The 13,871-nt window shown below is 42.5% G+C and overlaps 1 protein-coding gene across 3 annotated transcripts in view; it reads right to left on the bottom strand.

The window, feature by feature from the left end:
- Positions 1–13,871, bottom strand: part of LOC112253480 (furin) — a 194,998-nt gene that overhangs the window by 84,134 nt on the left and 96,993 nt on the right. For 2 of the 3 annotated variants that reach the window (XM_042323236.1, XM_042323237.1), the window contains exon 4: positions 8,052–8,156. In XM_042323236.1, coding sequence (XP_042179170.1) covers positions 8,052–8,156 — 105 coding nt within the window. The remainder of the gene's footprint in view (positions 1–8,051; positions 8,157–13,871) is intronic. The other variant, XM_042323238.1, reaches the window with a different exon arrangement.

The following is a 13,871-nucleotide window of genomic DNA, read 5'->3' as shown; positions in this document are numbered from 1 at the left end:
TTCTCAATATGCATACCACCGTGCTCCAAACTCTCATGCTCCGAGTGCATTCTCCGACCACGTTCTCTTGAGTATGTTCTTGTGAGGACGAGTGTGGAGAATGAGTAAAACAATAGACTTGAAAAGGACTCACACTCCCCCTACTGTATTACCTCACACTTCGGCTCCCCATTCACTGAAACTTCTTCCAAGATATACACAAAGCAAACTTTTTACTTCAGAATGATCAGTTATATATGTGAATCGTAATAATCTAGCTAGCCAGCTAGTTAAACAGGCTAAAATTACTTAAAACTAATATTATGCAAGATAGATGTCAATTATTCATTGGTAGCTAAGCTAACAATTCTTTGTGGCCATCTGGCTAGCTAACAGTACTATTAGCTAACCAGTTAGCCCTATTGACTTACTATGAGCTTGCGATCTACAGTACGTAGGAAGGTCAACATTCCAAAATTAAACACAGTATGTACAGTGTATATGGAAAGTTTCCAGACCTGTTGAATTGTCCACATTTTGTTACGTTACAGCCTTATTCTAGAATGGATTACATAGTTTCCCCCTCCTCAATCTACACACAATACACCATTGTGACAAAGCAAAAGCTGTTTTTTTAAAGAAATGTACGCAAATGTATTAAAAATAAAAACCTGAAATATCACATTTACATAAGTATTTGGACCTTTTAGTCAGTACTTTAAAGAAAGCACCTTTGGCAGCGATTACAGTCTCTTCTTGGGTATGACGCTTCAAGCTTGGCACACCTGTATTTGGGGAGTTTCTTCCATTCTTCTCTGCAGATCCTCTTAAGCCCTGTCAGGTTGGATGGGGAGTGTCGCTGCACAGATACTTTCAGGTCTCTCCAGTGTCATGACTGTCCTGATCAGGTCAGGTTACAGGAGACCACAACCCTACAGATTATCTCTCAACCCCAACAGAGGAGGAGAGATCTAGGGGTCTGAAGATGTGGGATTTTATGACCCCTCACTCCCCTGGTAAATCTTAGGCCACAGACAAATTCCTTTTGTCCTGTTACTATGGAGAACCAGCCTCAGAACATTAAACAAGAAATAAAGGGACTTTGGAACAATGGTTTCCGTCAGCCACAATAGTGGTCATGACGGTAGATGGAATATTAAAATGTATGTCATTTTTGTTTTGTTATTACAGGTTAATAGATGACGTTATTACGAAAACATTGTAACGTCAACAGTTTACCTAGTATATGTTTGAGGTTTATACATCAAAGAGAATGTTTTGGTAAAGATGAAATGTGAAGTTGTGTAAAATTGGATTTGAGTAAAATCTAGACCTTGCCTCTTAACTAGGTACGCCCAGAGAATTGCCCTAAAGGCGGTTACGCCCACTTCTGACACAAGGGTATAAAACATGTGAATAAAGAATTTACAGAGGAGACTACGTGACCCAAGCTGCAGCCGAGGTCTAAAAAAGTAAACAAACCCAAAACGCAACACAAGTTTGAAGACAAATAAATATTTTTCTACCCAAGCTACGGATGAGTAGCTGTGTCTAAGCGGGTGAATTCAAGTCGAACCACCTAGCCTCCACTCCTCATCGAATCGGGGTATCTACACTGTTTCATTCCTACGCTGTGAGCTCTGAGCTACAGAGCGGTCTGTCCTCAGAAGAGCCCTTCCAGAACAAGGGCGAGACACTGACATTGTGAGTACGACCAGAGAGGTGCGCCGGAGAAGTGCATCATTGAGCAGCCTGGACGGTGCAAGCGGAGAATCCACAGAGACCTTCCCCACGTAATTACATCATTATATTCTGACCCATAAGAGCGGCAGTTTGGGGCAAGGCTAGGGTTAGAATAAGCATAGCTGACAAATTCACCCAAATGTGTATTTCTCTCGTGTACTCTCTCTTTTTCTCTCTCTTTTATATCCCCATTTTGGGTAACACGCACCATAGTGTGTTGGCCCGTTATACTAAGTTCTAATCAATAGCCTAGAATGTGTTTTTGTGTATGTGTATCTTTTATCATTTTAGCTTTCTAGTAAATAAATAGACCCGGGTCCGTGCAGATTCCCGGATTATGCGACGTTCAGAACGAGATTGTAGAGGTAACTGATTAATTACTGGCTGTTGTATAATCGATATTCTGATATTCTGATATTCTTTGAGTTAATTTGGAAAATAGAAACTCAATAAAAACGTATTTTCCCATGGTGCCCCAGGTTAATGAGTTAATAATTGCTTGATTCAGTTAATCACGCAATTAGAACCCCCCCTCCCCAGTCTGAGGTCCTGAGCACTCTGGAGCAGGTTTTCATCAAGGATCTCTCTGTACTTTGCTCCGTTCATCTTTCCCTTGATCCCGAGTAGTTTCCTGGTCCCTGCCGCTGAAAAACATCCCCACGGTATGATGCTTCACCATCACCACCGTAGGGATTGTGCCAGGTTTCCTCCAGACGTGACACTTGGCATTCAGGCCAAAGAATTCAATCTTAGTTTCATCAGATCAGAGAATCTTGTTTCTCATGGTCTGAGAGTCCTTTGGGTGCCTTTTGGCTAACTCCAAGCGGGCTGTCATGAGCCTTTTACTTTAGTTACTTCCGTCTGGCCACTCTACCATAAAGGCCTGATTGGTGGAGTGCTGCAGAGATAGTTGTCCTTGGAAGTTTCTTGGTTGTTCCAAACTTCTTCCATTTAAGAATGATGAAGGCCACTGTGTTCTTGTGGACCTTCAATGCTGCAGAAATATTTTGGTACCCTTCCCCAGATCTGTGCCTCGACACAATCCTGTCTTGGGTTTCCATGGACAATTCCTTCGTCAAATGTGGGACCTCATATAGACAGGTGTGTGCCTTTCCAAATAATGTCCAATCAATTGAATTTACCACAGGTGGACTCCAAGTTGTAGAAAAATCTCAAGGATGATCAATGGAAACAGGATGCACCTGAGCTCAATTTCGAGTCTCATAGCAAAGGGTCTGAATAATTAAGTAGAGGAGGAGGAGAGAGGAGTAAGGCCAAGTGCGGCCAAGTGCGCACCACTGGCAATCCGGATGGGACCCAAACTGGCTTAAAATTGACAGACTGAAGCCGTGGCTATATAATACACCACATGGTTAGTCAACTTTCCTTTAATTAGGCTAAGGGCTAAAAAAAAATAGTGCATATTTAGTCTGTACTAGTGTACAGCATTATGTGTTTATTTCTGAGCCAACTCCACCAGGACCTCGATGACCCAATGGGTTTGGGCACATTCAACATCAAGGAAAAGAGGGAGAGGCCAGATGGAGAAGACCAAGACCAGGGAGCAGTTCAAAGCTTGGGTTCAGAGAGGAGGTAAAAACATTGGTTTTTAAATGCTGTGATGAAACCAATGTTACATCATGTGCGTTGGATAAACTAAAATAAACAGCTATTAATCACTTATTTTCTGTTTCGGCTGTATTTAGGTAATGGATTCATATCTTGTTGGCCTCCAGGACAGCCTAGACCGGAGGTTCTAACACCTGGAGATTTTGGGGGCCTTCAGTGTGTTGGGGCCTCAGGCTGCATTCTCTAGTGAGAGGAAAAGCACCTTTGCCAGAGGCTGCTGTGTTGCAAGAGTGGCACTCTTACAAGCAACATATGCTATTTGGAGCATTTTAGGCCAGTGTTGCCCAACCCTTTTTCCTGTTGAACTACTACTCTGTTGGCTCTTCTTTAATGCTGTACATCTTTTTGTTTTTCATGTATTTCAGGGGTTGGACCAGCTGACGGCAATGACAAATACTGTATCTTCACACCTAGAATAAAAACCTCCAGGCTTTCGTCATAACTGTCAATTTATTGAACAAAACTATGAATTACAGGGGACCGTTTGGGAAAAAACTAATCGAATCATCCTCTGGAAAAACAAAGTAATAATTACATAAGCAACGTTCTCTAGTAATACTAGTCCCGTGCAAATAGGTATTTGGTCGTGTGCATGCGATGCATACATGTCATGTAAAGAGAGCAAGGGTTGAGGATAAAAGGGAATGTTTTTCCAAAAACAAATGAGGGGTTTTGGTAACGGAACTTTTCAGTCAGAAATGTCTGCAATTATGTTGCAGTTTCAGCAACAAGTACAGCTCGATAAACACTTTGACGTTCTGTGGTGGTCGCTGCAGCAGGAGAGAGACACACAAATGGTGCTAGTCACACAGTCACTCGCTGTTTTTTTTTTTTACACAGCGCAGCAAGTCTGAGCCTGGCCCGGCACAATCAGGGGCGGCAGGTAGCCTAGTGGTTAGAGTAACTGAAAGGTTGCTGGATCAAATACCCGATCTGACAAGGTAAAAATCTGTTGTTTTGCCCCTGAACAAGGCAGTTAACCCACTGTTCCCCGGTAGGCTGTCATTGTAAATAATAATTTGTTCTTAACTGGCTTGCCTAGTTAAATAAAAATCTAATCAATTGCTTGTCAGACTCCCTCTAGTCATTTGGGTGTCTTAATTATTTAATCAAACCGTTTGCTTAAAGCATCAGACAAACTCAGTGAATATATTTGATTTGATTAAAACACATAGAATTTGTCAATATATAGAAAAACACGTTTTAAAATTTCTACCAATCGACTCCTGGTCGATCAAGATTTGTTTTAGTCGTGGACAGTCCTAATTGAGTGACAGGTTGGCACAAAAAAAATCAGCACAGTGGACAGAGCGCACAGCGGTGTGTATTGGGGGGCTATGGGAAGCCACTGGCTGGTTATGTATGACTCCTTTGGGTATCTACAAAAAGCGGGAAAAAAACACTTCTCACTTCTCATCTCTACGGTAGCTGAATAACGTCATATGCCACCACCTGTAATATTTGATTTGGATTGATAAGGGCAGGGTCAAGTTTACCGTTGAAACTGCTTCACTCTTAGCTAGTGTCACGGTCGTCATAATGAGGAGACGAAGGCGCAGCGTGATAAGCGTACATAACTCTTTTAATGAAAAGAACGAACATTGAACAAAACTATACAAAAACGAACCATGAAGCTATATGACTAGTGCAAACAGGCAACTAAACATAGAATAACAACCCACAAAATAACCAAGAAATATGGCTTCCTAAATACGGTTCCCAATCAGAGACAACGATAAACAGCTGCCTCTGGTTCTCAATCAATCTAGGCAACCATAGACATATAAACACCTAGACTAGAAAAACCCTAGACATACAAAAACCCCATGACATACAAAACCCCCTAGACAATACAAAAACTAAACAAACCACCCTTTTCACACCCTGACCTAACCAAATAATAAAGAAAACAAAGATAACTAAGGTCAGGGCGTGACAGCTAGCTAGCTGTAAAACGTGTTCGTGTTATTAGCCTTGGCCTATTTAGCCAGCTTGAACCAGCTAATCTGCCACAATGGATATCAGAAATGGCCTTTGCCAAAGTACCCAAACAAAGGAGGAGGAGAACGATGAGCAGCAGCAGCATCATACCACCGAGGCTGCCGCTCAGCCCAGCAGCGATGATGCTGCCGAGTTCCAGCTAGCTCCGTGTGCAGAGCCTACCCACGCCTCCACAAGTTCCGCCAGGACAATGGCTCCACAGCAGTTTCCATCTCAGACTATTTCTGATGATCTTGAAACAGAGGAGCCAGCCCAGGTTAGCCTAGAAATCAGCGATTTCAACTGCCCCCTTAGTCACTTTATGCTGGCGCCGGGTCTGACACACAGTGTGTCTCTGGGAAGCCTCTTTGGCGGGGCTAAGCAGAACAGAGCAGGGGCTGACTATAATTTCCCTGTCAGAGGAAGCAGGCCTGCAGCTGGAAATATGAATAAGTGAGAGATCCTGATGAGAGCATTTACCTTGCTCAGGGGAATTATAAAAACAGCTCCACTCTAACCAGCAGGGAGAATTGCAGGAGAGGGAAGTGAGATAGAGCAGAGGAGAATGTGTAGGAAGTGACAGATAAAGAGTGAAATGTAGAAGATAGATGGAGAGTGAAGACAAAAATATAGAAAAAAGAGAGAAAGTGAAAGAAGGAAGGAGGCAGAGAGAAAAACAGAGTGAAAGAGGTAGAGTGAAAAAATATGCTTCCCCCTAGGGGTCCTTTTTCCACCTCCCAAACCTCCCTGCTGATTTCTCCTAACAAGGCAATCATCCTGCTGGGCCAATGCACTGTCAGGGCCTTTAGCCCCAGGGAAGCCACTGTGCTGCTGACATGGTCTAAGGAACTACACAGACTAAGGCAGTTATTTCCTGCTTGTGTCATCCTTGAGGCACAGTATAATGTCATCTTATTTATACAGCCTATGAGGAAGCAAATGTTGTAACTATTTTCAATCGTTAGTTGAATAGTCTATGGCAGTACCTACTATGTGCAAACCCTGTATTCCATGAGGAAATACTCAGACAGGGCAAATAAAAGGTTAGTATACACTGTCCAAAAGGCTTGTATGCAATATCACCCTATAACATCTGCATTCATCCCATGCAAACCTCATTACAAACAATCCTCCAGTGTTTGGCTTTAGAGGAACGGTGGAACAGCCTCAAACAAACAGCAGAACAGGCTCAGAGCCTTCAGCCGATTAGAGCAGTAATGCTGAATGACAGAGGTAGTTTCACAGCCTTCCATTCACAGGTGATTTATGTCTGGCCCAGTCAATGCTGGAATTAATCCATTCACATCACCACATGGCTTAGTTCAGAAAATGAGGAGGAGGATAAGGGGAATTCAAAGCATCCCTGAGCCTATGAGAAGGAGAAAATGAGAGAAGGAGGATGGACATTGTCTATTTTTGAAAGCAACAGTGCTACAGGTTTCATCATGGCCTTCTGTTTCATTAGCTCTGATCTGGAGCCTTTCAAACATATGACAAACTGAGGAGCATTTGGTGACATTTAAATTGATGAATGACAACCGGTTGATAACAGAGTCACAGTCCTGTTAATCAGCTTTCAACTTTGGCAAACTGTCCTTCCAGTGCTGCCTGCAGACAATGTATTATTTCCATGTAGTCATTGCCATCAATTATTCATTACACATGGCAAATAAACTTGGGCCTTGACAGTTGAAGTAAACAAAGTGCCCTTTAGAACTTTTTGACGACATTCAGTTTGATAAACGATACCCAGGTGATGAGTGCTCTCAGCAGGCAGCACATCCAGCTGTTTCAGCTAAATATCAAGAGACTTACAGACTGGGGGGAAACAAAGTCGGTTTCTCACTGAAATACTCTGAACATCCTGCCCTTTCTGTACGGCAGCAGGTTTCTTTGGTCTGAAGGTGTGAACGGGGTAAAAAGCAGTGAAGTGCATTTCTATCGTTTCCCTACGGCTACTCTAAATGCCCGGAGACAGCTATTCAATTAGCTCATTTGATTAGATCTTGTTTTCCTTGAGGCATTTAACACAGCTGCCTTGACTTAATCCCTATATCACTACAGGTATTTATGTTGCTGTCTTATACATTTGAGATAATATCAAAGGGGTGTTGAAGAGGTTCTAATTAAAATTGTCCAATGTGTTCAACAAGGGAGAACTCCTGGCTTCGGTACAGTATAGAGGGTACAGTATAGAGGGTACAGTATAGAGGGTACAGTATAGAGGGTACAGTATAGAGGGTACAGTATAGAGGGTACAGTATAGAGGGTACAGTATAGAGGGTACAGTGTAGAGGGTACAGTATAGAGGGTACAGTGTAGAGGGTACAGTGTAGAGGGTAGTATAGGGGTACAGTGTATAGAGGGTACAGTGTAGAGGGTACAGTGTAGAGGGTACAGTGTAGAGGGTACAGTATAGAGGGTACAGTATAGAGGGTAGAGGGTACAGTATAGAGGGTACAGTATAGAGGGTACAGTATAGAGGGTACAGTGTAGAGGGTACAGTGTAGAGGGTACAGTGTAGAGGGTACAGTATAGAGGGTACAGTATAGAGGGTACAGTGTAGAGGGTACAGTATAGAGGGTACAGTATAGAGGGTACAGTATAGAGGGTACAGTGTTATGGGGGATCTGACTTTTACCTTTGAGAAAGTGCCTTTGAGATACTTTCTGTAATAAAAAAAGCGCTATATAAAATAAGTGAATAATTATTATTACTACCTTGCTCACCAGGTACCACTGCTGGGGGAATTTGGGGTCGGAAGGTTCGTTGTAGTCATCCCTCTTTTTCCTCCGCCTCGACACCTGCTGCTCCACCCAACGCACCTAGAGAGGAACACACACACACACACACCCATTAGCTCTGGTAATGAAACAACCATGACATGAGAGACAACTATCCACAGTCTGCCTCCCACGTTGGCTTTCATGTGGCCGTCAACACTCTAATGGTTAAGGTCCTACAGCCGCATACAGACTTTACAAACTGTCCAGCAGGGTTAGTTTAGCAACAGTTAGGAGGCAAATCTCATTAATCTTTCGAGAAGTTGTGCGTATGTGTGTGTGTATGTGTGTTTCATCACCCTGCTGTAGGCAAATGTGCCAGAACTTTCTGCTCGATATACGCGGTCCAGTGGGTAGTGTCTGTCTAGTGTCTGTCTAGTCATAGTGTCTAGCCCAATAAATTATCTTATTGAAAAAAGGACATGAAGCTAACTACAGTCAAACAAATACAAATCTAATGCTGGGCTGCTAGACACTGTGTCTGGCTTATAGAGAGAGGAGATACATAAACCATAAGGCCACTGCCACAGCCTCCAGAATCACTGCACTATGTGTGTGTGTGTGTGTGTGTGTGTGTGTGTGTGTGTGTGTGTGTGTGTGTGTGTGATCTACAAACTCCACAGAGCGAGAGGAGATCGGAGAGAGTAGGGCCTCCTAAGTATGCAATAAGTAACGGTGAGGCCCTAAAACATATCGATTCCTTCTGCCCCTCACAGAGAGAGTAGAGGAGAGGAAAAGAGAGAGAGAGAGAGAGAGAGAAAGTAGAGGAGAGTAAAAGAGAGAGAGAGTAGATGAGACGAAAAGAGAGAGAGAGTAGATGAGAAGAAGAGAGAGAAAGAGAGAGAGATGAGGAAAAGAGAGAGAGAGTAGATGAGAAGAGAGATAGAGTAGATGAGAAGAAAGAGAGAGAGATGAGAGGAAAAGAGAGAGAGAGAGAGAAGATGAGGAAAAGAGAGAGAGAGAAGATGAGGAAAAGAGAGAGAGATGAGGATGAGGAAGAGAGAGAGAGAGAGAGAGAGAGAGAGAGCGAGAGAGAGAGAGAAGATGAGAGGAAAAGACAAAAGAGAGAGAGAGAAGGAGAGGAGAAGAGAGAGAGAGTAGATGAGAGGAAAAGAGAGAGAGAGAGAGAAGATGAGAGGAAAAGAGAGAGAGAGTACTGCACACACTACAATTACTTAGGTTTAAAAATAAGCTCAACTGGACACCTTAATGAGGCAGTGAATGAGCTGAGAGACAAAGCATGCAGGGCATTCTACGCCATTAAAAAGCAAATTCAAATTGAAATACCTATTAAAATTTGGCTAAAACTAATTGAATATGTCATTGAACCAATTGCACTTTATGGCAGCGAGGTGTGGGGTCCACTTGCAAAACAAGATTTCATCAAATGGGACAAACACCCCATTGAAACCCTGCATGCAGAGTTCTGTAAGATTCTCCTACATGTCAAGAGGAAAACTACAAACAATGCATGCAGGGCAGAATTAGGCCAATATCCACTAAACATCTAAAATACAGTGACCCCCTCTCATATCATTACCAAGCCCTGCGATGCCAAGAGCTGAGCAAAGAAAAGAGTCCCGTCATCCAGCTGGTCCTGGGGCTGAGTTCACAAACCTGTTCTACTAACGCACTGAAGCCTCAGGACCAGAACATCCAATCAACCAGGATAAACCAAATTACAACACAGTCAAAACAAAACTATATTGCTTATTGGGAAACACAAACACAAGCACAAAGCAAAATGCAGTGCTATCTGGCCCTAAATCGACAGTACACTGTGGCTAAATATTTGACCATGGTTACTGATCAAAACTTTAGAAAAACCTTGACAAAGTACAGGCTCAGTGAGCACAGCCTTGCCATTGAGAAGGATAGACACAGGAAAACCTGGCTCCCTGTAGAGGAAAGGCTGTGCAACCACTGCACAACAGCAGAACCTGAGACGGAGCTGCATTTCCTGACAAAATGTCAAAAATATAAAACAATTAGAGAGTGTAATTTTCCCAAATTTGAAACCCTTATTCAAGGTTTCAAAGACCTCTCTGATGAGGATAGGCTACCCGTCCTGTTGGGGTAGGACACAGAGAGCTGTGGGTTGGCAGCGCACTACATTGCTGCCTGCCATAAGATTATTGGACAGTGTCTGACAGACCAATCAACCTGCACATGTCCTCTACTGTATACTTATTGTTATTGTTGAATGTATGGTTATTTTGAAACTTGGTTATTGTTGTTACTGTTGTCCCGTTGACAATTTGATTCTCATTTTTATTTATTTTTATATTGTAAATAAACAAAATAAGCTTTGGCAATATGTACATTGTTACGTCATGCCAATAAAGCGAATTGAATTGAGAGAGAGAGTAGATGAGAGGAAAAGAGAGAGAGAGTAGATGAGAAGAAAAGAGAGAGAGAAGATGACAGGAAAAGAAAGAGAAGATGAGTGGAAGAGAGAGAGAGAGAGAAAGAGTAGATGAGAAGAAGAGAGAAAGAGTAGATGAGAAGAAAAGAGAGAGAGTAGATGAGAAGAAAAGAGAAAGAGTAGATGAGAAGAAAAGAGAGAGAGTAGATGAGAAGAAAAGAGAGAGAGAGAGAGAGTTGAGAGGAAAAGAAAGAGAGAGAAGATGAGAGGAAAAGAGAGAGAGAGAGAGAGAGAGAGAGAATATGAGAGGAAGAGAGAGAGGAAAAGAGAGAGAGAGAGGAAAAGAGAGAGAGAGGCGAGGAGAGGAGTGGAAAAGAGAGAGAGAGGAGAGAAAAAGAGAGAGAGAGTGGAGGAGAGGAAAAGAGAGAGTAGAGAGAGAGAGGAAAAGAGAGAGTAGAGGAAAAGAGAGAGAGTAGAGGAAAAAAAGAGAGAGAGTAGAGGAGAGGAAAAGAGAGAGAGTAGAGGAGAGGAAAAGAGAGAGAGTAGAGGAAAAGAGAGAGAGTAGAGAAGAGGAAAAGAGAGAGAGTAGAGGAAAAGAGAGAGAGTAGAGGAAAAGAGAGAGATAGGAGAGGAAAAGAGAGAGAGTAGAGGAAAAGAGAGAGAGTAGAGGAGAGGAAAAGAGAGAGAGTAGAGAAGAGGAAAAGAGAGAGAGTAGAGAAGAGGAAAAGAGAGAGAGTAGAGGAAAAGAGAGAGAGTAGAGGAAAAGAGAGAGAGTAGAGGAGAGGAAAAGAGAGAGAGTAGAGGAGAGGAAAAGAGAGAGAGTAGAGGAGAGGAAAAGAGAGAGAGTAGAGGAAAAGAGAGAGAGTAGAGGAGAGGAAAAGAGAGAGTAGAGGAGAGGAAAAGAGAGAGAGTAGAGGAAAAGAGAGAGAGTAGAGGAGAGGAAAAGAGAGAGAGTAGAGGAAAAGAGAGAGAGTAGAGGAGAGGAAAAGAAAAGAGAGAGAGTAGAGAAGAGGAAGAGAGAGAGAGTAGAGGAGAGGAAAAGAGAGAGGGAGGAGGAGATTATAAATAGGGACGGCACAGTTATTCAAATATATATATTTTTAAAGGCTTTGTAATTCAATACAAATGTGACATCACTAGATAGCCTACAAGGATAGACCATTACATTTAAAATGTTTATAAAACAATAATTTTAATGATTACACTCCACACTTATTGTTATTGTCAGTCAAAAAAGTGGTGTTACAGTCAGAGGCTCCATGTGTGACAAGTGAAGAGGGAGATTTCTAATTAAAATGGAATTAAAATGAAGGAATTAAGTTAGCTAAATGAGAAGGAGTAGGCTACAATGATCAACTAACAGGTAGGCTGTTGTTTCATATGAATGGAGTTCATATGAGGACAAGGATGCCTCTAAATAGCTTCAATTAGCCTTGCTACGGTAGCTAGCTAGCTTCTTTACATCCATTTGATGCAGTCCATACAGGCACTAACAGATGGTATGAAAGTTTGTCAACTAGCACAAGTCAGATTCGCTACTTTCTCTCTCTCCCTCTGTGCCACACACAGACTGTGACACACACAGGCCCCTGCTCCTATCTTGCCCCTCCCCTCTCTCGTGCGAGCAAGTCTCCATTGAAGTTAAAAATAATTAAAAATCCTTTAAAACACATGTATTTCGACTATCTGGATATCCGAAAAAATAACATATTATTCCAATATTGAAATAATTTCAAATGCTCATCCCTAATGACAAAGACTCCCCGGGTTAATGGCAGGGGTTATGGGACGCTGTGTGATTATTCAAAGCAGATGTACATAAGCAGTATGTCAGCCAGGCAGGGCTGAAGACACGAGACAATGTGATGAATGGGAGAGACAGGTCTAGTATTAAATCAGAGGAGATAGCTGACGTTTTACATGCATTATTTGCCTAATCCTTACATTATACCGTCACAAACATAGAGAGAGTTCTCTCCTCTGTATGTTCAGCAAAGACATTGAGTTCATTAATATTCAGATGAAACCCACACACATTTGACCTTTTCTTAAGTGTATTGGCAACTCTACTGTTGTGGTCGCTGTCTGACAGAGTGCCCCTGGCCTCGCCCTGGGCAGGCTCTGTTAGAACGAGGTTACCCTGGACAAGCTGTTCCCCAGCCTGAACCCTTTTCATCTGCAGCCTGGGGGAAACTAATCCCTCTCTGTGTGTGTGTGTGTGTGTGTGTGTGTGTGTGACAAAGTTGCCCTATGTAGTAAAATATATCTAGTGAGATCTTTCTCTTCAACATCAGATGTTGTGTTTTTCTGTTTACACTAGCCTTGGAGGTCGTGTGGCCAAAGCCACATTCCTGCTTCATGTGTGAGTGCAGCTATTAGCATACCGTAAATTCCATAGTAGACAGACAAAACCAAATAAGGACAGCAATTCAAACTATACATGAGCTTCTCATCTAAACCATATTGTGCATAGTGTGGCATACTTGATTAATGCAATGATTCACAAATGTGTGAATATTTTACAAGCCTTTCATTTTCCATTTGGCTAACAGAGCAAAAATGCTGTCTAGTGGTATTAAGGTAATTAGGGTAATTATTACAGGGACATGGTGTGGGAGAGCCGTTGTCTTAACATTGAACCATTCAGAGGGGGGGTATGTAGTGTGTATGTCTCCCACACCACCGCCGTACCTCCGGATGTAGTGTGGGAGACATACATTAAAGAGAGATTTGAATCTAGAGCCGTCTCTTTAAACTACACACGTATCTCTTCTGTACCTAGTTTGTGTCGTCAAAGTAAAGAGGCCTAAATTGGGATGATTCTGGACCTTTGATATTTTAAGTAGAAATCGTGCACCAATATTGCATTTTAAAAGCCTGTTATATTAAATGAAGTGCCTTTTAGTATAGACCACATGAAGAATTGAATAAACCTCATTTCGATCCCTACCGGCCAAGCCCTTCCTAAACCAGACAACGCTATGGCAATTGTGCGTCGCCCCAAGGACCTCCCGGTCACGACAGAGCCTGGGTGCGAACCCAGAGTCTCTGGTGGCACAGCTGGTGCTGCAGTACAGCACCCTTAACCACTGCGCCACCCGGGAGGCCTAAACCTCATTTTTAATATAAAGACTTGCTAAAGTGCCAAAAATCTGCACTTTGACATGTCCTTCCTCTATGATTCTAGGAATATTTGAATCAACTTAACCCCAACATTTCTCCAAGTTTTCACCATTATTTTAAAGCCCTAGTTATTTTGTTGCTTTGACAAAGTAATTTATGAAGATAAAGTTACACCAAGTGACTCCTTTCAAAAGGCACCGAATTGGATGAACAACTCATCTGTGCTAAGGGGAAGTTTTACCAGAAGCCCAGAGGACTGGAGGGGCCAA

The sequence above is a fragment of the Oncorhynchus tshawytscha genome, linkage group LG06 (genome assembly GCF_018296145.1).
Source record: "Oncorhynchus tshawytscha isolate Ot180627B linkage group LG06, Otsh_v2.0, whole genome shotgun sequence".
Classification (NCBI taxonomy): Eukaryota; Metazoa; Chordata; class Actinopteri; order Salmoniformes; family Salmonidae; genus Oncorhynchus; species Oncorhynchus tshawytscha.
The sequence above is the reverse complement of the archived record's forward strand: the minus strand, read 5'-3'. Positions and strand labels throughout refer to the sequence as shown.